Source organism: Danaus plexippus (genome assembly GCF_018135715.1).
Source record: "Danaus plexippus chromosome 18 unlocalized genomic scaffold, MEX_DaPlex mxdp_35, whole genome shotgun sequence".
NCBI lineage: Eukaryota > Metazoa > Arthropoda > Insecta > Lepidoptera > Nymphalidae > Danaus > Danaus plexippus.
The window spans coordinates 362491-385465 of NW_026869854.1; the positions used below are offsets into that span (position 1 = coordinate 362491).

The 22975-nt window shown below is 31.6% G+C and overlaps 4 protein-coding genes across 7 annotated transcripts; 3 read left to right on the top strand and 1 right to left on the bottom strand.

The window, feature by feature from the left end:
• Window positions 1–734: 734 nt before the first annotated feature.
• On the bottom strand, window positions 735–6807 carry LOC116773265 (uncharacterized). 3 transcript variants are annotated; one of them, XM_032665685.2, is made up of 4 exons: window positions 6744–6807; window positions 1780–1905; window positions 1126–1276; window positions 735–1023 (listed from the first exon to the last, which is right to left on the bottom strand). In XM_032665685.2, exons 2-4 carry the CDS (start codon window positions 1890–1892, stop codon window positions 811–813), a joined length of 477 nt encoding a protein of 158 aa, XP_032521576.1. In that variant the 5' UTR covers window positions 1893–1905; window positions 6744–6807; the 3' UTR covers window positions 735–810. The 3 variants fall into 3 exon arrangements, 2 of the variants coding, with proteins under 2 accessions (XP_032521576.1, XP_061384632.1); XM_061528648.1 differs by lacking the exon at window positions 6744–6807 and adding an exon at window positions 2327–2696; XR_009753761.1 differs by lacking the exon at window positions 735–1023 and having other exon boundaries at window positions 1147–1276; window positions 1743–1905; window positions 6744–6767.
• On the top strand, window positions 3539–9050 carry LOC116773264 (uncharacterized). Its single transcript, XM_032665684.2, has 4 exons — window positions 3539–3784; window positions 5279–5455; window positions 7385–7512; window positions 7742–9050. The coding sequence occupies exons 1-4, from the start codon at window positions 3691–3693 to the stop codon at window positions 8528–8530; spliced, it is 1188 nt and encodes a 395-aa protein (XP_032521575.1). The 5' UTR covers window positions 3539–3690; the 3' UTR covers window positions 8531–9050.
• A 2493-nt stretch (window positions 9051–11543) lies between these two features.
• On the top strand, window positions 11544–19780 carry LOC116773214 (uncharacterized). Of its 2 annotated transcripts, XM_061528636.1 has the most exons (8): window positions 11544–11703; window positions 12418–12482; window positions 15588–15693; window positions 16242–16583; window positions 17478–17640; window positions 17954–18097; window positions 19065–19260; window positions 19379–19780. In XM_061528636.1, the coding sequence occupies exons 3-8, from the start codon at window positions 15624–15626 to the stop codon at window positions 19619–19621; spliced, it is 1158 nt and encodes a 385-aa protein (XP_061384620.1). In that variant the 5' UTR covers window positions 11544–11703; window positions 12418–12482; window positions 15588–15623; the 3' UTR covers window positions 19622–19780. The 2 variants fall into 2 exon arrangements, with proteins under 2 accessions (XP_061384620.1, XP_032521525.2); XM_032665634.2 differs by lacking the exon at window positions 12418–12482 and having other exon boundaries at window positions 11545–11703.
• A 1362-nt stretch (window positions 19781–21142) lies between these two features.
• Window positions 21143–22678, top strand: LOC116773154 (putative transferase CAF17 homolog, mitochondrial). The gene is made up of 2 exons (XM_032665550.2): window positions 21143–22374; window positions 22541–22678. Exon 1 carries the CDS (start codon window positions 21293–21295, stop codon window positions 22304–22306), a length of 1014 nt encoding a protein of 337 aa, XP_032521441.2. The 5' UTR covers window positions 21143–21292; the 3' UTR covers window positions 22307–22374; window positions 22541–22678.
• The last annotated feature ends 297 nt before the right edge of the window (window positions 22679–22975 follow it).

Consider the following 22975-nt stretch of genomic DNA (forward strand, 5'->3'; position numbering starts at 1 on the left):
GCTGGCTATATGATAAGCATTAAAACTGCAAATATAACACAATAATTCAAACACCAAATACAGATAAAACAATAATAGCATAAGAATAACCCAAGGATATTATATTGACCTAAATTAAGATCAAAAAAGTTTTGTTATTTGCATTTTAATTAATAATTAGGTGTTATAAATTATTTAATGGTGTTTCTTTTTGTATTTTTCTTCTTATAATTTTTTTTTTTAAATGCCACATTTTTAAACTTGACATTGTTATTTAAAAACCCCAAGTTTGATCTAGTTCAGGAACGGAATATATTCGTGGTGGGTACAATTTTTTTAGGCACTTCAAACCATCCCAATATATCCAGCAATTTTCAATGAAATATTGTACCAATTTGTACATATTAAACGATAAAACATTATAGTTAAATTATTATTAACCATATAGGAGAAAATTAGGACCATTTTAGGGTATTGAAACAATTTCGCTGTCACCCGGGTTATACTAGGGAATAGACATTTCTTGACGTTTTGCAAAATTACCAAGTAGCAATTCTAACACATAAAAATAAATTTTGGTAAAAAAACACGAAGATTTAAGAATCACTAACAACAGTTGAACAGTGAAAATAGAACTAACGAAGTGTGTATCACCAGGTTACTAAATGTTTCACGTTTTTGTTACTTAAATTTGAGGGTCATAGTATTTGAAAGTCTGATTTTGTAAAAACTATAAAATATAAAATATTAAAATACCAAGTTTCAATCAGTTTTATTTATTGAGCAATTTTCTGTCATTCGGAAGTTCGGTTCGACGTATTGATGAGCGAGTTACGCCAGATAGAGTGCTTTTTCTCGGAGCTGTTCATCGTTTTGGTTGCCGGGATAGCGGGAGACGTGGTTGAGCAGCCAACGCATGTGACTGTTGATAGTGTAACCGTAACCAGTGCATACATGGAAGGTGCCATCACAGTCGTAACCGCGAGCGCATTTTTGTCCGTAGTAATCGTTCTCCATCGACTCAGTGCATTGCTCGCCGGGGCCCTGTTTTATTTAATATTTTTTATTAATATTATCCTTATTAACTGGCTTCGTAATTTTTCCTTAATTATATTTAATCTATTATTATATTTGTATTTATGGTACCCTGAAGCAGTCGAGACGATTGCCGCAAACAGTATTGGTGTAATTCCCCATTCTGCATCTCTTGTATTTCTTATTGCCTATGGTGATGTTGCAGACTTCTCGGGTTGGCAGCCAGCTGACCTGGTATTGGCAGACAGGACACTCCACCAGACTACATCGGTTATGAAAATTAAATATTAATATAGTCCTTAATATTGCTTACAAAAACATTGAGCTCCTTTAACGTAAAGCCACACAAGAAAATAAATTAAAACATTAATAATCTAAAAGCACACAAAAATGTTTTTGTTTAAATTAAAAACAGAATGAGAAACAATTGAAATAGAAAGAAAGCAAAAACAAAAAGAAATATCTCATTAAAATAACTAAATGTTTTTGAGCAAAAAAAAAATACTTTAATGTCTTTAAGTAAAAAACTTGCAATTTCTGGTATTTCGCGTTAGAGCCGAAATCTGGAATCCTCTTCGTGTTGATCTATTTTAGATTTCACGTTATAATATAATTAAACTATTAAGCTTAATTTTTTTTTGATGTTAAGAACATAATCGAGGAAGAAAGTCTGATTGGGCAAAAATAAACTTTCAGAGAATAAAAAAAAAATGCAAATAATATCATACCATTATAAAAACATCGACACAGTTGACACTGAATTACCCCTCCAGATCAAAAGGTTCCTCTCTCACGATGAGATTCCTGGATTCATACCCTCTGTAGTGGCCTGTGGTGAGGTAGAAGACGCTGGCAAGAATGTATATTGAAAGATGCATGGTTGCCAGAGTTCTAAAAAATGTGAAAACATGTCGATTATTGCATTAATTCATTATGTTGGGCACAAGTTGGCATTGTCACACCACACATTAAACCTCTCCTTGCATTCGATAGCCTACGACAGTGCCCTTGTTTTTTGTAAAGATATCATAATATAAAAAACTAGCTATTAGTGCCATTACCCGCGGCTTTAACCGCATCTTGTGAAGCTCTTTTGAAGGGTTCGTTATGATCATCATGTAGAGTCTTCTCGAATACCCTTTAGTCACTTGGTGACAATAGGACTACCTAGGGTCAATATCCTTTATCAAAAAGAAATTTGCATTTAACTGAAGGAGTAAAAGCAATAAAAACATTTAGTCAATTTGAGAACTTCCTCTATTTTGAAGTCAATTAAAATTTACTGTAAGTTACTTATTATGACATTACCTACCTGCATGTGAAAGTACCGTCACAATCGGTCCTAAATATTAGGCATTAGATGGAAGAATAGACAGACAGACATATGAGCTTAATGAAATTTTATCTATTAGTACCCATAGATATATGTTTTATGACGGCAACAGTAGAAGATTAAAAATTACGTATCACATTCAATATAGTGAGATTCGGTTTTGATTACATTAGTCATTCATTCTTCCTAAATATGTACAATTGTTGCAAGTGGCACCATCCGTGCTGTACTAATAATAAAATACTATAATCCTTAGAATTATTTTTATGACTGATTTAATTAATTATAATACTGAACCATTGTAATTTTGTAATGGCAGATTTTAAATATCAACTTGTATTTGAAAATTATAAATACAGTCATTTTGTAGGACATTGCTGGAAGTAACGCTGAAAAATTTAAAATTAAGTCTGAAACTGTACCTTGAACACAATATTTTATGACAACCGACAAAGGTGCAAAGATATGAACTTCCATATTACGAAGAAGAGATGTGATAAGAATTATGTAGTTTCTAATGTCAGTACGGCGATTAATGACTAGATTTACAGGGGACCACCGATGTTTTTTCTAACTTTTGTGCAATATTTGGTGACAAATAGATTATGGCTATCTACTATATGTGTATGTAGTTAAATAAATCAGCAATATAAAATGTTAAAGAGTTTTACACCGAATAAAAAGAGTAGGGGTAGTGTAGAAAAATATTGAGCACAATAAATGATATCAATGTCTTTAAATAAAATATGATAAGTGAAATATTTTAGACCGCTATTAATTCTCTGAATTTGTGACGAGTTCGAGCACGTATTCCGACGAAGCTCGATGATCTCGTGAATAACTTGTTGTGATTTTCGTCACGTACCAAATGATGATTCATAGTTTTTTTTCATTATAGCTGAATATATTAAACAAAAAAGTACTAAAATGGCTATCGTTTACAATATGGTTATTATTGTTATCCGTTGTCTAAATGTCTTCTTTTGGCGTGTCAGTGACATGATGTTAAATAAAAAAAATGTCTCTCCCGTTTTAGATCGAGCTTTGACCGCGATGTTCCCACCAAAACATCGAGCGCTGCACATGTTTTCACTCATTTGTTTATGAATATAGAAAAAAAAAACAGCTTTGGAATCAAAAATAATATTAATGTATTGGCACCGAAGTGTAAGTAGAACAAATGCTTGCGCACGCGCCGCCCGCCCTCGAAATGCGCATTCGGGAGATACAATTCGTGCAGTACAGTTGTACCATAGAAATATATTCAGAATATTAAGTTACTTATATTAAGAATATCGTATTTATATAATCTTTACGTGAACTTTGTGAGTTATTAAGTTATCATGGGTATGATTTCAAGAGTACGTGGTAGAATAAGGAGTGATTCTTTCTCGAAGATTCATAACAATAAATCTGAGGACAAATTAGCGAACATTGGTATGTGATAATGTAATGCTCATGTATTGTCTATTATTCATTATATTATATTTAGACGAACAAATTTTCTTCCTATATAGGGTACACATATAGGTATATAGTTCATATAAATATAAGAATCTTAAAGAAGTATTAGTTTTTGTAAATATTAATTGTATTAATTGTAAAATCTGGCAAAAATGTTAAATAAAAAAAGACTTAAGAAGAAGTTGGCAAATGAATTGACAAAAACCTTTATGTTCATAGACTCCTTAGTGTGAACTTAATTAAAACGTAGTTACTTCTTTATACATACGCATATAAAGATTTAAAGAAACGTAAAAGATTAATCGATTATAATGATTATGAAACTTTGGCAAACCCACAAATATAAAAGAAACATTATGAAAAATTGCAATTGTGACTTTCATTCTGAGGAAAACGTTCATAAACAATAACAAACAATCTTTTTTTCTTTTCTTTATAACTACTACGGCATATTTACAAAGTGCATTATTATCAATTGCATTTAATTAATGGCTATGCTCTTTTTTGAAAGATATATATAAATATTTTAATTTAATATAACCCTTTTTTTTCGATCAACGACTTGCTTTTTGATAATTTCTAATTGGTCAGCGTTTAAAGACCGCTACATAAGATTACATTAGGAATAACTTTAATAACTTATTAATAATTTATACTTATTTCCATTTCTGCTCTCCAATTTTCGGGGCTACGCACAACTTTGCATCGCCACAATACGAACGTTTCTCGTTTCTCATTCTATAGGCTAGGTTAAAACTATAATCTTTCAAGTAATGTCTCCTGTGAAGATGCTATATTAGATAAAAATACGGACCTACTATATTTCTCATCAGAAAAATACATTTTCCGTTTGCGAAGTCTAAAATAATATCAGCGTTTCACAAAAAATATTAATAACTTTCACTGCATGTTATACGCCCTTTGTTTGCTACGTTTTTACTTTGTACTCGCCTACTATTAACGCCGTACTAATCGTGAATAGATATTTAGGGTTTCAGTTAGAAATGTCGATAAAATTGTAACTGTCGATAAAAGTTTTTATCGTCATACGATTTCAAAGCGTCACCAGTTTTTCATTTAAAAACCTTCTTTGATACTATTATCTACGAAGATTTATGATTAAAAAACTTGTAAGGCTTCGTATTGTGACGATGGAAACATAGGGTATGTGCGCATAGGCATGTAGTATTGGAAAATAAGTAATTAGTATAAACAATGTACGACAATTGATTGTAGAAAAGAACAAATAAAATAACTGTCTTATGAAGGAATTACAATATTATAAATAAAATAACTATTTGTATAGAGCGAGTAACTGTTTCATATCTGCAAAATTAAACAGTCATATTAAATGTTTTATTAAGTTAAATTAAATTTTCCTTAAATTTGTATCTTAAGATAATACAATGCAATAATACGTAAAGTATTTTTAGTGATTGCTTCCTATAATTATTGATATAATTGCAGTGTGGCTCATCTCGTTAGTGTTAGTGCTGCCATACTGGGCACCACGGGGATTGCTTGTGGCGCTGGGAGGCGCGTGGCTAATGGCAGCATACACCTGTCTGGTGCTGCCCGTTCTAATATCAGCGAACTACCGCTATCCAGCAAGATGGTACCCGGCCGTCGCAAAATTAGTCCGGAGTAAGTCACATTTTTACCCCATGAACTAGACTAGACTTTGTAATGGTAACATCTACGTATTTTTTTCTAAAGACGTCTATGTATTTTATGTTATTCTTGTTGACTGTTTATGCAAGATTTGAACATTACATCGCAGTTATTAAAGCTCGCTAATCGTAAACACGACCCGTGCCAACCTGACCTATCCGCGGACACCCACATCAAAAAAAGTACACTCGTTGATTGACGATACATCGCCTGCGTTTTAACTTCCTACGTTGACATATTAAAGTCCAAAACGACGAATCAACGTCACCCTGAATATGATTTAAGTGTATTTTATTTAATTAAGTCCACGTCAGTGTGTTGAATGTTCACAATTTGTATGGAATACATAAGGATTTTTAAATGTCTTCAAGATTTCCAAAAATATTTTTTTAACGCGTGAGTCATAAGTAAGATTAGCTTTGGTGGGGAAAATTTTATTTGTTTTGTATTTCAAAGATAAAATACCATATTTAAGACAATAACAGTTCCTCCAAATTACTAAGTTTTTGCAATCGTTGTAATAGTTTTATTAGTTAAATAATGTAAATGGCAATGAACATCGAATCCTCAAGGGTTGTCTACCCTAACTATTGCTATTTACGTAAAGGATGTATGACAGATTAAAAATATTATCAATTGATGGAAGCAAAATATATATATATATATATATATGGAATGTATGAACTTTTATTTTTTGGCAATTATTATTGAAATTTATAAAAATAAATAAATCTAATAACCGAAGTAAATATAATTGATTTTATTATTTGAATAGATATTTCAAATTCACATAATGGAACTGAAAATACTATTTAGAATGCACCTGATTCCTGAATGTAAATGAATATAAAATTGATTATTATGTATGTATTAGAAATTATAATATTGTAAATATTGTTGTCGGTGAACTATGTATAGCTATGTGGGAAAGTCAGGTCATTGTCGAAAAGCTGAATGAAGAGACGGAAACTGGCCAAGAGCCAGCATCCGTGCGTCAACGGAGGTTTAAATAAAAACATTCTTCATGTTAGGCTTAACATTTTCTTAATATTTTTGATTATAAATAAATAAATATTTATATTGTACGGATGTAGCCATGTTTAGTGTTTTATGCATACTTGTATTTCAAATACGAAAAGTATAGTGATTCGGATATTAATGAGGATAATATATTTCCAGAGGATTGATTGAGATAAAACCGAAACAAAGATATGAAATTAAATATTAATTTATAATTTTTTTATATTACTTATATTCTTACCAAAGTCCGTAGTGTGAGGAAGAGTTGTTGATACCAATAGACAACTGCTGTGAACTGATGTTGGAAGGACTAGGGTTGCTCTTTTATAGTTAAACCTTTTGGAATACTTATTCTAGAAAATATCTTGGACGATGTTATGCAACAAACAGCAGCTTGAATTTTCAAAATGTTTATTAATTGAATACATTTTTGTGTGTACTGCTATTGTATATAGTCATTATTTCAAGGCAATCTATTTGGGCCAAACTGCGATTACGCTGTTATTTTTATAATACCGAAATTCACATACATTTTTAACCTTAATTGATGGTCTCTATCGCATTATGCCATCCACAATGTTTTAATAATTTTTATATTATTAAAGTAAATGAGTCCACTGAACTGGAAAGAAGCTGTAGTCAAATCTTTGTGACAGTCTTTTTTTTATTATTTGCTATTTTAATTTATCATTATTATAAATGTTGAAATCTTTGTAATTAAGTAATTTTTGTAATTCAAACGTTATTCTGTACGAAAATTGTGACCTATAATAACCTGAAGGCTGAAATTTCCTTGTACACTTTAAAATTTAATTTCATACGACTATCGCGTTCATTTTATAATTCAAGATCATATTATTTACATATATCCCTTTCAATCAGGACTAGCTCGTCGTCTTCGGGCACCAACAGCCTGTTTGTTGGGAGTACTGAAGACCGCGTACGCTCCAGTAGATCGAGCTGAGAGACTGTTCTTGCAAATGAACAATCTCTCAACTATGGTCAGCCAGGTAATTGAGATCAGACTCCTGTTATGAACCTGAAGCTACACATGTTCCCTGTATGGCTACGACACCCTGTGAACTATCTCAAGTATAAATATTTAGTGATAATAAAAATTCAATAGTTCAGTACTGTTATAGTAATGCTCTGGAATCACGAAATTTTTTTCTTTTTATAATATTTTAACGACTTTCCTTTAGAAAAGCAAATTAAATGTATCTGTTCATTTGTTTTCAGCTGTTAATATTTACCGCCTGCGATAGACTTCTCGTGCTGCAGGGAAGGCTTACGTGTCTATACTCGCTGATGTTCTACAACGTCGTCACTTATTCCGTCAACTATGTGAAAGAAATCTGCACCAAAGAAGACTGGTCTCCATACGTGAATGTCACCCGGCACTCCCGCGTCAAACACCTGGCCATGTCTGCCACCAAGATCGTATTAGAATGGACGAAGGCTGTTACCTTCATAGTGACCATGACATTCATCCTTCTGACCCTCGGACTTGAACAGGGCTTGGAGTACTTCCGTCCGAACACTCTTTATACTCTCATCACTGGTACATTCTATCTCCTCTCAGAGAAGACGTTCCTGGAACTATGGCCACTTGCTTTATCTGCTTTGAAATTGGAGAGTCTTGAGGGTATGGAGGTTTTGTACTGTGGGGTCTGGTCCAGAGCCATCACCACCATGATAGCGGTGCCTTTGGTTCCAGCTCTCGTGTGGCATGAAAGGTTTAGGTTGGCGTTACTAATACTATATATTTGCGTTATAGTCCATGGAAGGCATAGGTTGGGCGAAGAGTTGCTGAAGTTAAACGAGGCTCAAGGGTCTCTAGCAAGGTTTAGGCGTGCAACCGCCGAAGAAATATCCACGCTAGAGGATGTTTGCGCGGTTTGTTTGGGAACAATGAAATCAGCTCGAGTCACGCCCTGTGCTCACTTCTTCCATGCCGATTGCTTGCGGAAATGCTTAGCATCGTCAGATAGATGTCCGATATGTGTTAGGGAATATGTCTTCTGTTGAAACATTTTATACACTTTGGTCACTAACATTCTGGACGAAACTGACGACTTGTTGCAAGTGATGTGATGTGAGATGAAATGGTACCTAATGTGATATAGAAAATAAGTGCTTATGGTAAAATTTATAACAAACTTATAACATGTTATAAGTATTCCTAAATAAAGTATTTAAAGAAAATTATTGTAATGAATCCTGTATCATTAATACGAGTTTGCACCGTTACATTGCATACGAAGCGATTCCAGTTTTAATCTTAAACTGCAAGTTTAGTTGGACGATGTAAATTTGTGGTAGATACTAAAAAAAGTTAAAAATAACTTAATGTGAAATTCGGTACTATTTTTTTAATAGCAAAAGCTTTGTATTTACTCTCATTTCTTTTAAATTGTGGTTAAAATATTTTATTTAATATATTAAGTTAAGTCATTATATCTACGTAGCAAGTGTAGATTAACATTTATACCCATTTTTTCATGATTGTGGGTCCAATATCTAATAATAGTTTTATAAAATTATTGTACCATGAGTTTTCATTTAAAAACCCTTTTTATATTCGTATTATTTTACTCAAAAACCTACTCCAATAAACATTAAACTTAATAACTTGATCGTATAATTAGCGACATAAAAAGAATAAGGAAATAAAATATATAGCTGTGTCTTAATAAACAGAGCACATTTCTACCAAATTGACAAGCATTAACATACTGTATATATAGAATTGAATTAGCGCCTTCTAGTGGTGATAAAACTCTTTTTATGAGTTCCAAATTCAAAATACCCATTAAAAAAGTAACTAAAATGTTTAATGTTTAAAAGACTGTCAATTCTTTTGATTTATTATTACGAGGTTTAAATAAAAATTCGATGTTTGTGAAGTGAAATAAATCAATTAAATAGACTTATGGACAATTACAATATTTTTAAGAGGTGTTGGTTGGTAAATGGTACAGGTATTAGAATAAAATATACAAAATTTAAACCCTAGACGTTAATTTGTAACAGCCAGAAAAGTATTTCGTCGTTTTTCAATTTAAACTAACATAACGATAGTGTAAAATCCAACCAACAACGGAATAATTGTTATTAGTGTTGGTGTTTGAAGAGATAATTACGTTGTTCAGCGCTTTTACAGTACGAATTTGTACATAAAATGACTTTTTGAAATAAAATTTAACAGTCTCCACTGAAGTCACAATTAGGAAGTACATATGTTGGTAGATCTAAAACAACAAAAATTCAATTAAATGCAAACAGGATATATGGGTAATATTCAACAGGATATATGGGTTATTTTCAAAGCAAGTAGTGTAGTGTAAAAAAGAAAAACCATTAAAAATCAAACTAATTGTATAAGTTTGACAGATAAAAGCTATACAGATTATAAATAAAATATTAATATTTTTTTTCCAAAAAGGATTCTATCAGTTTCGTCTTACTGACATTATGAAATATAATAAAAGTCTATTATTACAAAAGACAGGACAACAAAAAACAAAAATTATGAAATTATTACAACACAAATTAACTGCGTACCTATAAAAATTTTGTTTTTTCTTCCATTCTCGAACGTTCGGCTGTTCCTCTAAATTGCTATATCACATGTGTACCTGTACATGTTTCTGTACTTAACCCGTACTTACCCGGCTTTGAAACATATCGTTAACATACATGATGTAAAATGTTTGAGATGGCACTGAACCTTCGAGTACACCTTCATCAACAAACGTAATATTTATAGTGTGATCTGTTTGAAACAAAATTTACCTATTACTTGTTACAACGTTTAAATTACCAACCAGTCACCTACGACCGTTAGTAGCTTTGTACAAAGAACTCATAATACTGAACAGTAAATAGGATAATGATAAAACCTTCTCCATATTATAATAGTCATTACAGCTAAGTTCAAATATACGCGGAGTAATATGTATGTAGTCATGTTGTTAGCAATGCTTTATGAGAATATAGAACATCCTAAAATTATTGCTTTTATAATAAAGAAATCAAATGTAAATATACGTAAAAGATACTTTTTTCTAACTAATATTTTCTTTTAATAAACTTATTACACTAGCAGGGTCTAGTTTATATGTTAAATATTCGTAATTTAAGATGCCAAATCTTCATTCATTTTTTATTCAAAATGAAAGTTTCTAAACCAAACTCTTTTTTCCATAATTATGAATAAGGATGATTCTAAGATAAAATAGTTATGCTCATTAAGATATTTCTGAAAGGTTTTTCTGAGATTCAGTATAACGTTTTTTTTTAATATCTTTGAATTTTTAAATTAAGATTCCTTTGCTCACATCAGGAGGGAAATTTTATACTATTTATCTTTAGTCTTTTTTATATATACGAATTATATAATTTATGAAATTTTTGATGGATAAAGTATAAAAATTGTCTTTGAGTTACTGCGCATGACCAACTTTATATCCTAGGATACTGGATACGTAACATTGCAGTTATTACACAATAATCAATCAATAAACATTTTTAGGTAAAATATGAAAAAAAAGCAGTGAAAATTTTTACAAACATTGTTATGCAAGTACATAAAATTTATTATATTAATATTTAAACTTAAATTTAAGTAAATTAAATAAGATCACTTATTTTTAAACACAAAAACGCTTTCTCAAAATGTAAACCAATACGTTAAAAAAATTATCCCATTTTGGATGGATAGAAATGAAACAAGACCAGATTATTAAAAACCACATTTACATTTGTTCTATTTTCGAATTAGAGTTCTTAAAGCCATAATTTCATGATTTTTCGTTTAAATTCAGCGTTGCCATGACATCATGAATTTCGTTCAGGTCACTATAATTAACAACTAAACACTTGAAAAGCTGTGGATATAACTTTATCCTTATCATTCGCAGTGTATCCGACGAAACTAAGAATTGTGTACTAAATACTCTGTCACGTTCTATATCCTAAGTTATCCAATAAACTATCCCTGTCGCACTCACGCTGTCTGACAGCCATAATTATGAGTATTGAGAGAAGTTTAGTCGCCGACTCGCGTGCAACGTTTTAAAACGTGTATTTTGTGTTCAATTTATTTATCTTGCAATAACATTATATTTTGATAATAAAAATATATGTTTAGTGGATTTACATCTTTGAAACATTAGTTCGTGGACGAAGCCAATAAAAAGGTATGTGAATAAATATAAAGTGCATTTTTTTTTCAAGATAACATATTGGGGCGATTTGATAACATGTTGTGTTTATAAAATATGTAAATATTTTTTATTTTTAAATACCTGTATTATTGATAGTGCTTTTTGTATATTTTTTATAGAAAACTATTTGAATATTTTAAAGAAACTTGGCCGTAATTCAGCGGAGCCTAAAAAAAGTTTCGCAAATTTTAATGAGTTTTTATTCTTCTTCGTATATTAAAGAGGTAGAAGGTCAAATGTTAAAGACAAAGAAGGTCCTAATAACCCTTAAAGGTTTACTGAAGAAAATGTCTTAAAAAATGTATCATGGTATCAGCTCATAAAAAATATTAATAATTATAATATATTTTTTTTATCAACTCTCAGAAATTCAAAATAGAAAAGAAACCTTTCTGTTTCCTAAAACTTTACGGCAGTTTTTGTAGTTTATTAATTTATTTTTCAGTAAAATTATTTATAATTTTTTATACTTTTTATCCTAATAAGTACAAAATTTTGTATAAAATAGTCAAAGTAATTTAATATGTAAGTAAGGCTTTTAGTAAGTTTTGGATATAATTAAACTAAACTTTTATTTTATTATACCAATAAAAATACATTAAACACTACGAAATTAAATTATTTAATATAAACAATTGTATTGATATCAATTTCTTCTAGTTATTGACATATTTGTGTTCCACGCAGAAGCAGAATCCTTGGCTGTCAACCTTGAAACAGTCGCCAAAGCGGTGACGTCACGTAGGACATCGGTAGCCATTTTATTGTTTAGCTTTTAACTTTCAAGCACCCATAACATGGTTTACATGGCCTCCTTAAAACTTTAACGGGCTAGTAGAACGACAAAAAATACGTGTACATTTGAGTTTATTAAAATTAGTTAAAGATAAGACGGTAAAACAGTCATTCACACGTCCTTATTTTTTTAAAGAAACGTCATAGATTGTTGTAACCTTAATCTACAGATAATGTATCCGCAACTTTTTTTTAAACTATACAGTCATGTTTTTTATGTAAAAAATTAAAAATTTAAATACTAACACTAGCATTAATAACAAATACAAAATAAGGTAGATAAATTATTAAAGTTATGGACAGTAGTTTATTTCTTCTTAATTTTATAGACAGACATGTTCCTGGTTTCAGTGTATTCATGCTAATTATTTATCAAGTGCTTACATACCTGTGGAACATCCAGGATAAATTAAAACTTAAAAGTAATAGTTTGTATTCGCTTATAGTTAAAGATTTATGGTTATAGAAAACTTTATCCTTAGGACGAGTTTCCCTAGAGTCTTGCATAAGTGCAATATTTTATAGAGGTTTTAATATCTTATACGAGATATGGAAGAAATATTTAGCTCATGCATTCAAATATTTATTACTACCTTATGAAAACCTTGAATTCATTTGTAATGGTGGTCCTAAAATATATATTTATATATTTTTTTATAATAATCGATGTGTAATTTCTTAATACATTTGAAGCATCCGTAGAAAACATAAAATACTTCACAATCCTGCGAAAGTCCGAACATGAGCTACGAGGGAAAACGCAGAATTAATTTGCTTTTCATTATTGCCCAAAATCGCAATCGTTGCTTTCTCTATAAATAATCTATTCACGTAAATTCATTTGCAACGTTAGCTAGTTTCTGAATCAAGAGAAAGTCGCAGGATAACTGACGTGTATCCCAATTCCCCAAAGACCGTTTTACCGTTGAAGTTTACAAGCTTCAAATTTTGGTCTTTAGAAACTATGCAAAACATCATCGGGTTCAAAAACATTGGTATGTAAATAAATTTAATTAGTAGTATCAAAATTAGCTGGTTTCAGCAGACTCATTATATATCTTACTAGAATGAATACCCTCGAATATTCATTATCAAGAAAATTATCCTGTCATATATTATACTACATATTCTATAACATATATTTTCAGAATTTCTATGTTATCACCAGAACTTAGGTTTGTATAGTAAAGAAAAAGACTCGCAGGGGAAACAGATAAATAGAAAATAAGTCTATTAATTCGAAAAAAAAAATAAAAAAAATTTAGATTTTTGGTAATATTCTTTGAATATGAATTTTATCTCCCCCAAGCCCCCATTCTAAGCTAATTCGTTCCCGATAATTCGTTTTATATTTGATGTAATAATGAATTATAACTTTAGACGCAAAAACCTGTAAAGGGAATTTTTCTTTTGAGACAATATTTAATTTCTACAAACTTTATAAAGAGAAGGAAAAACGCAAGTTTACAAGTTTATGCGTGCTTATATTCTCAGTTTATAAGCAAACGTAACAACGGTTATGTTCGAAATTTAAATCTGTACTAAACAATTTTATTTAAAATGAAGCCAGTTTGAATATTAAATTTTTTTAGAAAACCTTAGAATAGCTATGTTATAGCAAATGTTGATTAGCAATAAGCGTTACTTATGTATTATATCCAAAACAATAGAAGCATAAAAATGTTTTTTTTTTTTAAACTAGTTCATTATTTAACTAGTATTTTTTAAAAATCTAAACAGTCGTGTTCGTCAAACATACATTTGGGGATATTGATTATTACGGATGCTCTAAAATTTACTGGAATGTCTAAGGAAGTACTTTGATTCAATCCTCAGTTAATCTAAAAGTTATTGAAACCAACTATTAGTATGAATTACGTTCACAATGTATCAAGATTACGTCATAGCATGACGAGATACGATGGATAAGATTGTGTAAAAATTAACATGGGGTCGACGCAACCATGGGTGACGCTTGTTTGTAAATGACACGATGTTAGTGTTTTAAAATTAAGAATGATTAAAATTTGTCACTCATTTATTTAAAACGTTCTATTTTTGAATTTGTAGTTAATGAAATTCGAATACTCATTTTTTCTTGTTTGTAATAAGTATGTATACATTTTAAGTAAGCGTAATTAGCTATTAAAACTTTTTGCTCATCTAAATCTAAAAAACATATAATATTAAATAGGTCTTTAAACATGATTATTATGAAGCGACTTTAGGTCAAACGGAACAGTCAGTACAGTTTTTTAATCATTAATTATCTTCAATAAATTTATTAAAAATAATTTAGTCCCATGATGCAAACCATTGTTTACATCGTACAAAATAAAAATAAGTCATTGTCCTTATTCTAAGCAATTATAATACGTTACACATACAATAAACATAATGAAAATAACTTTGTATTCAGGATGGAACTTGTTAACCTTGGCCGGGCTGTCGTACTTTGGAGATTGCGATGATATCACATTAAGATTTAACATAACCTTAGAAATTTGAAACATTTGTTTTAGTTAATGTTGCCATGTATTCTGTACACGAAATCTAAATACGAATTCTTATCCTTTACTTCAATACTTACAGTTTCAATAACTTTTATTGCTGAATCGCCGGAAATATTTGTAATGACGATGACTGAAGATGTAAACTTTTACGGATGGGCACAGAAAAACTTAAAAAATTGAATGGAAATGTCTTTATCTGTATTTAAAGTAAGAAAACAAAAAAGTGAAAGTTATATAAAATTATTCCGAACACATATACTTAGATGTTCTATTTAAATATAAAACGAAGGTTATTAACCAGGGTAGTTAATTTTTTTTAACCGGGATTTTAATTATCTGAAGTATTAATTATATCAATAAATAATAAGTCAACAGTTATGAAAACAATAAATAAATTTACGTGAGCTCCGATCCCGGGCCGTGGGGAAATAGAAACGTTATTTTTCCGTTAATTAAATGTCTATGGCATGACCATCGCTAATAATTATTTTACGGTGTAAATTATTGTTTAATTCTATTAATTATTTCAAATTAATTTATTCGTTACAGATTAAAAAAAAATGAAATATTTTATAAGAGCTTAAAATGACTATTGTTCTTTATAACTATCGGGAATTGGAGGAACGAGCATCCAGACATCTTAACGTATGGAAAGGTAATCGTGCAATGCATATATTATAATCATATCTGTATTTATAAAAGAGAGTTGTGTTAGTTACACTATTTATAACTCATGAACGGCTGTTGGGATATGGTTGAAAATTGGTGGGGAGATAGCTTAGAACTAGGAGACGGACATACGATACTTAATTCTGTTCGATCGAAAAATAAAAAACCTAATAAATTCCAATATCTGGTTGTTTATGGCCTCTAAGGCGGAATAGAGATCGCCCGGTCAGTTATACATATATTATTAATTCTGAAATTAAAGCAGACGAAGTCGCGGGCAAAAACTAGTATACATATGAAAATCTAGTCCAGGCATTATAAAAGTAATTTTTATTAGCTAACGAATGCGTTGATAGTAAAGATATAAATATAATAATATAGAACAACGATACATATGTATAACGAACGAGGTCATGATTGCCGCGTACCGTTCGTTTCGGGACTGATTTATTTTTGTATGCAATTCTTACTGAGTTTTTTATTGTTAGAGTTTGTTGTAATGGCATATTATAGTCCAATATGAATATGTTTCAGCTTGGCATCTGATATTGTACGCTCTGGCTGCGGTTTTTGGTATTCTAAATTATGTTTTTCTTCAAAATACCATGCAGTTGGTCGACAACAACTGCGTGTTGTATCCACGACAGTTGGCATTTACTGTGATAGAGTTACCAGGGCCAGTAGGAACTGGAGATAATGATTTGATGAATGCGACGTTTTCGAACACCACAGACGGTGCCATTACTAATAATGTCAATGAAGATGCTCAAAATCTAGACGTCCTTGGTGGGAATGCAACAGATGGACTGAAAAATAGAAGTGTAGATACTGTAACCAAGACTAATGTTACTGAAACTGACATCAATATTATAACAGGTGAGTCGAAATAATAAAGACGATAAAGTAAATTAACATAAAGTCATAATCTCATGGGAAAATTAAGGAATAACTGCCACTTGTTCTCTTAGTTGATACCTAGTATTGTGAACCACTCTTGAACTTAGCGTAACGATTTATTCATTAACGTTAAGTGTTAAAAAAACACACACACAACCTCCGGATCCGTTTAATTTTATTACGAAGTGAATATATAGATATTAAAACTTTTTCATAGTTTTTGAGTCTCTACCTAAATAACTTGGTCGTAAGTAAGATATTGAAAAAACAGACGCATCTCGCGGGCGTAGTTGAAGAATGATAATTGATGTATTCTTTACAATACTGACCTGGAGTTTACGTATAAATGTAATGAAAACCCTCGCACATTTGTGAAATTAAAAAAGTTCTTAACAGCGCTAACCAGAGTTCATTGTCCGTTAGCCGCTCAACTCCTATTTCGTCTAGATAGATTTGCCAGAATCACGGGAACCACGATCGAATTTATGTTGGAAATAAGAAATAGGTATTCATAGTTCGTAAACATGTTTTGGCAAACGTAAACTTATCTGAATTCATAGACAGAAGCTAAAATATTGGTTGGATTTCACAAATCAATGTAGGTAATGAATGTTTTAAGAAACTCAGAGACTTTCTTTTTAAAGATCGCACAGTCCACATAATATGTCCATAAACAATAACAACTATGTAGTCAAATTTTGTGGAGATTTAACAAATAATAGAAGTGGTGCTACAAGTCCTTCATCGGAACCAGCACAATTTCGAACGCAGTATATATACTATGACAAAAATGTGGTAAACTCTAGCCTACTTCAAGAAAAGACCTGTAGAGACAATTAATTAATGCCTTCATATGTCATATTCATTATTTAGATAATGAAACTCACCGTCTGGTGTTGGACACATCACGTACCCTCTTCGGATATGACAGCGACTGTCAGTTCGCGGAGTACATGCCCATCATGTCCACTATTTTCGCGGCAGCGTGGGCCACCTTCTTCACCATGTGCCCAGGAGGCGGACACTCCAGATCAGGGTGAGGAATGACGCAACATACCCGGGCAGCAAGTATAGAACATGAAAACTAAGCAAGACAATTTGTTTTAAATGCAAAGACGCAAAACTGAGAAAGATTTTGACACCTTTTGTTTACGCTAAATTGAATATCTTTTTGTATTTATCCGTCATGAATTTGCCACTAGTTTGTTAAATATCTTTAAAAATATTTGTAACTGTAGAGTGTAGATAATGTGATGACTTTAAAGTAAAAATGAGAATATACTCGTCCAAAAGAAGCTTTTTACATGACATAGCTGAGGAAATTAGTTGCTATGAACATCGTTTCCCAGCCTGCAGAGACCATGGCGTATTCTGTCCCCGGCGCTGTTGTTCTCGCTGGTGATGGTGGCCCTCACAGGTCACAGCTTCTCCTCCACCAACAGCGGCCTCTTCACGTTCTGCTCAGCCTTCCACAACATCACCAATGCCACCACGTAAGTTGAGAAATTATCAGACATTTTAGAGACCATTACCAGGCAACCAGAAGTTTAAAGAGATATTCAGTTTTTTACTCTCTTAAATCTATTTTTAATTTACTTCAATAGAGAACGGTTAAAGTAAACCAGCCACCAACACCAGAACGCTAAGCTACAGTCGTAAGAGCCGTGTATTCTTAGAACGGTTTACGTTTGCATCCGTCATTGTACTTTCAACGCCTCAGCGTGGCTTATCGCATCGACCGCTAATATTTTGGAACATGTATTTTTAAACAGAAAAAGAAACTCAACCTTTTAGTTCTTTAGTAATTTGTAATTGTAGTTTTGCTTCCAAAAGAAAACAGTACAAAAATAACTATTATATTAATGAATATTTAGAGCCTACTACGGTGAAGCCTTGAAACGTAAAAATTTCTACGTCATATGTATATACAGGAATATGCCTTATATACAATATCTACTCATGTAAGCTGCGTGAGGTTACAAGAGGTTAAAAGATAGATTTAAGTAATTAATAATTAAAGTGGATTCGAATATTTCACACCAGCCAGGTTCAATGGCGTCGGTTGTATACAACATTGACAGAACGCTAACATGACTGTTATGTATCAGTTATAAGTTTTCTGTTTGTTGTTCTAGTTTGTAATTCTATTATAAGTTATAAGTAGGTTTTTTGTACCATCAAAACCAGATATTTTTATTCACGAACCAATTCACGCCACAGTACTGTCAGGTTGAGCTTTTCAATTAGTTTTATAATCTGTCATTTAATACTTAGATCAAAAATAAAATGTCATTGATAGATTTTCGTTAGTGACTTATATTATAATCTCGATTTATTAAATTAATAAACTGAAATAAATATTTTCAATTTAACTGAAAGTTGCGGTTGCAGTAATACATACAGTTTGTTACATATTACAGTTTTTTATTTTTCCTCCTTGTTCTTATTCGTGTATGTCAGTTGTTCGTCTGTGGAGCCCCACCTGTCATCGAACCCGGAATGGTCATTCGGTGGTCGTGTGTCGGCGACTCGCGCGGCCTCCGCCGGTGTGTGGGTGAGTTGGGCCTGCGGCGCCGCCCTCCTCCTGGTCCGGTGTCTCACGGCTCCGGACTTCCACGTCCGTCGCACCGCCGTCGTCCTCAAAGACCCTCAACAGGTGAATCACATCACCGTTTCGTTGTTCACTAGCTTTAAAGTACACACAGTTTTAAAGCTCTATGCACCCATTATTTTTGAAGGTGACTGATATAATTCTCGGCCTTTCGTAATTTCAGAAGATCACGCCATATTTGAAGAAATCGTCCAGGAAACAGATAACGAATAGCTCACCGGACAAGCGGGACTCGTTGTCTGTGAGATCCGAGCCGACCTTGATGACGGAGCTGGTGACGGCCTCCATCGACCGCGACACGGCGCCCTCCTCCTCACAAGCGACGCCTCAACTGACACCCGCCAGGGTTCACAGAGAAAGCATCGAAATGACCAACACTCCCATATTCAATCAAACGCCAAAATAGTCATTTAATTATTGTTTTCTATATATTTAATATATTTACAATAATTTATTAATATTTAATTTCTCTACGAGATGTTGATTACATTAAGTCGTAATTTAGTTTTTTTTTCTGGTCTTCATCACGCCGCGCTGGTTAACTTTATTAAAATTTTAATATAAATTGTTGTTTGTTCTTATTTTCTAATTCTTTAAATTTAATTATCCTTTAAGTTTCATATGTTATATTCTAAACTTTTACATCCAAAACAATGGAAGAATAATATTCTCTAATACGAAATAATTAATAAAGGAAAACAATTATTTTATATATGAACCATTTCTGTCAAATTCGAAAATTTGTACATTCTAAAAACAAACACTTTACTTCTAACTTTGAATAAGGAAAACTTTGAATAAGTGGCATCTGGACACAGTTTAAAATTCTCATGATAGACTGGCCTTTACCTTTTTTTAGTAAAATAGATTACTAGCATGAACCATTCTTAACAACTATTAATTTCGATAATGAAAAAAGGTAACTCATAGGGAATATTTTGTGTTAATCCATTTTTCAGCTGAAAAGTTAGCAAGAGGCCAATCCTAATAAAACGTCTAAGGGACACATAAATACATTATAGGGAAAGGTAAGGTAAAGGTGAGGTGCAAGGTAAGACAATGGAATCATCTTCAAAATCTCCGTAACTAACTGGTAAAATGTATAAAAGTATCACAATTATTCTTATTTTACATTCCTCAAACGTATCTGTATAGTTGTCAATATGCTAGGTACAAAGAATTGTGTGGTGTGCAATTCTCTAAGTAATCACTGGAACATGAGTCTTTATCTCATGGGCATCTTTCAAAGATTAAAGCTACTAAGTTCTATTGCTAGGAAATGTATACAAAAACAAATAGAACACCAAAATGTATACGCGCTTTGACTTGAAAATTCTCGCTCTCTTTATGTAAAGTTCGAAAATATTATAATTGAAATGCTGTCTTCCATATAAAGTCCCTCTTTAAAAGAGGATGAAACCACCCTCTTTGTAATTTTTGGTATTATTGGATAGATAATTTGTGTTTTTCGGTATGGTTAAAGAATGTTAGTTCTATCTCAATAAAAAAGATTAAAGATTTTGTTTTAATCCTAGGGTTTATAAAATAGATTTTTATTAAAAACATTAAATAAATCTTCTTATTTTTTAACCGCTAGTTCTGATATTGTGATTTTAAATATATTTAGTGAAGTGAAGAATTACATAATTAAATACCCGTACCTATAAATTGTTTGTTTTTTTTAAGGAAACGAATAATATTTAAATTTAAAAAAGATTAGGTTAACTTCAAATCATTTCTTTGGACTAAATTTTTTCCTGTTGTGGTTCCGTTTCCAGCTACCATAAAATTTACATTAATTCAATTCAAAGTGTTTCTTTTTCGTTGTCATATTATGAAACAGAAAGTTCATCTTTTATATTTTGCCTCTGTTATCAATATTGGATTTGGTTCTATGCAGACATCGATTCTGTCAGATTTTGTCTGACAGATAGACCTCTGTCAGAGAGGTGTTAAATGTTAATCACTATTCATTAGTGACAAGTGAAAACCGAAAACATTTTACAGAAAAATATTGTAGTTAAATATCGTAGAATAACAAGAATCGTCAACATCGATTTAACATACAAGGCCGATAATGATATTTTATCAGGTAAATAGAATCATAGGCAAGAGTCAAATTATTAATCAATATTTACGCCGATTTCACAATACAACTGTGTCACCGGCCAAAGTATTGTATCCGCTTCGAAGTCGATCTTTACTTAAAATAAAAGGCCAAGAGGCTTCGGTTTTTCTACAGGGCTTGATAACAAATGATATGAAACATTTTGATGATGGCGCCAGGTCTATGTATGCTATGTTTCTTAACAACAAAGGTAGAGTGTTGTATGACACCCTTATACACAGATGGACAGAAGAAGAATCTTTTATGATCGAGTGTGATAAACGTGTATTGGATCAATTACAAAAACACTTGAAAATTTATAAGTTAAAAAGAAAGGTACTTATAGAAGATGTAAACAATGAACTTATGCTATGGGCCTTAATAAGTTCTACCTTGCCCGAAATATCTGATATAAAAAACACGATTACTGTTTACAATGACCCCCGTCTTGCTGAACTGGGGTCAAGAGTTATTTCTCCACTTAATTTACAAGTATCAGATATTGTTAAAGCCCTTGGAGGTGATGCAATAGTGGAGGATGATGAAACTGGTTATAGATATTTAAGATATAAGTTAGGAGTTAGTGAAGGGGCTGAAGACTTGCCTCCAGGAAGTAGCTTCCCATTAGAAGCCAACTGTGACTATCTTCATGGAGTTAGTTTTCATAAAGGTTGTTATATTGGACAGGAATTAACAGCTCGGGTCCATCACACCGGTGTTGTGAGAAAAAGAATCATGCCCATTAAGTTTAATCAACAAATATCCGAAAACATAGATCTTAACACTGTTATCTCAGCTAGTAACAATCCTAAGAGTAATTTGGGTAAACTAAAGGCTGTCATGAATGACCATGGACTAGGATTAATTAGAGTCAAAGAAGCTCTTGATGCAAAAGTTATTTGCATTGATAAATATTCAGCAGAGCCATTAAAACCTTCTTGGTGGCCAATGGAAGCCCCTAAGGAGATTCAAAAGAATGAATAACTATTTTTTATAGTTTTTGCAGTAAATGCTACTATAATATATTAAATAACCATATATTTATTAATTAGGTAATGAACATATTAAATAAATGGCAGTGTTTTTTGATGATTGCTATAATCTCTCAATTACCTAGTAAAATTAAAAAAAAAAACATTCATATTTTGTGTTGGTATTGCTAATATTGATTTAGTATTTTAAAGTGATCAAGTAAAATACAATTGTATATTGTTTCAGAGCTATGGATAGTTCAAAAACAAAAGATGATGGCTCTCAAGCTGTGATTACTCATGCGTTTGTATGTGCAGGATGTGGTTTAAGTGAAACAATCCATTACAAAGGAAAAAGTCCACCCTTTTCAAGAAAGACAGAGCTAAAATATCCTAGTTATGTAATGAAGGATCCCTTTAGCCCCCCAGGGAATGGAGAAATCTTAATTATGGGTGCCGATTGTGCCATCTGTGAGGAACCTGTGTGTGTAGATAAACAATGTAGTCTATTCTATTTAAAAACCTATTGCTTAGAATGTGTAAAGAAAACTGTGGATAAATTACCACAGGAAATCACAAATAAATTGAAAAAGAAATCCTAAATGTTTATTTTTTTTTATTAATTGGATTAAAATACCACAAAAGAGCGAGGAAATAAGAGTTATAATATTTTTATAATAAT